The 1316-nt window shown below is 30.2% G+C and overlaps 1 protein-coding gene across 1 annotated transcript in view; it reads left to right on the top strand.

Annotated features, from left to right (window-relative positions):
• LOC115238225 (E3 ubiquitin-protein ligase MYLIP) overlaps positions 1-1316 on the top strand; it is a 141629-nt gene that overhangs the window by 4765 nt on the left and 135548 nt on the right. The window contains exon 2 of the mRNA XM_029811847.1: positions 1-102. This exon is cut by the window's left edge and continues 1 nt beyond it. Coding sequence (XP_029667707.1) covers positions 16-102 — 87 coding nt within the window. The 5' untranslated portion in view covers positions 1-15. The remainder of the gene's footprint in view (positions 103-1316) is intronic.

The raw sequence follows: 1316 nt of genomic DNA, 5'->3' as shown, positions 1-1316 counted from the left end.
AGAGTGATCGCGAGGATGTGGTGTCTCGTCAGTCAAGCCAATTCCGTCATCCTCGAGGTGCAGGTCGATCCGAAGGCCATCGGTCAAGAGTGCCTCGAAAAGGTAAGTGCGTACTTTTGTCTTTGTCAACACATTGGTCCCGTGATATACATATATCAGCCATGGAAGTTTATTTCAATTTTTATTCTTTTATATATGAGAATTGTGTTCGATATAAATATGTATAAACATGAAGTAAAATTTTAGTTAATTTTCTCATATTCTTGACACCGCGTACATCCTCGCGTTTACATTATCCACGATATTCGTATTAACAGCGAATCAATTTGCCATTGAAGACAAATATGAATTACTTATCTTACTTTGTTAATATATATCTTGCACAACTTGGATACTTTTCGTATCAACAAGATTTGAATTCTCTTTAATTTATTCACGAGGAAATATTTGATTTCACACGCTTGTATCTTCAATTGAAATCTATTATATACAAGTATTTTGTATGTAACACTAGAGAGAGACAGTGTAATAATAAATTATATCTATACATATATATAATACACACAACAGATAATGATCTATTCGAATGAAATTTTTTTTTTTTTTTTTTTTTTTAACAGCTTGGCAAGCTTGATCTTGTTTTTTGTTCAAGAAAGAAGAGAAAAAAGTTTTGTTATTTATATATATATATTCTTTTGATATAATTCTGTAATCTATAATTAATTATAATCCACTTAACAAATCTGTGTATGATAATAAACTATTCCTTGTCGATACGAATCTGTATGATTCACAGTGCAAACTTATCGTCCTGAGGACTTTTAGTACGATTTAGGTCGGGACAATTGTGCACGCAGCAGCTCGAAAAGATTGCATCCTTATATTGTGTAATATATAAAAGTGTAGCAAGATTCTCGATTCATATATGAAAGTGTATAATGACAGAGATAATGATAATCTATATTTTCAACTTCGAAGAGAATTGCGACTTCTAGTTTGCGAAAAATTAGATCTGTCACAATTTTTGCGTTAACTCTTTTCAATTTAAATAGAATTTAGATTAAATATGTAGATCATGATTTCTAGAATTTGTCGCCGTTCTTAATAAGTATAAAATTATATAAAAAACACATAAATGCTCTTGTTTAAAGGTCGGATATCTCTCTTTTTCTCTCTCTCTCTATTCTTTTGTTTACAAATATCCATAATGATAAGTGACAAATTTATTGAAAAGCTATATATATATATACACATATATGTATGTATGTATGTGTGTATATGTGTGTATGTATATATTGTATATCTGGGGGGGGGGG

This window comes from Formica exsecta, unplaced genomic scaffold (assembly GCF_003651465.1).
Source record: "Formica exsecta isolate Colony F162 unplaced genomic scaffold, ASM365146v1 scaffold33, whole genome shotgun sequence".
NCBI lineage: Eukaryota > Metazoa > Arthropoda > Insecta > Hymenoptera > Formicidae > Formica > Formica exsecta.
Note: the sequence above shows the minus strand (reverse complement) of the source record. Positions and strands in the feature narration are given on the sequence as shown.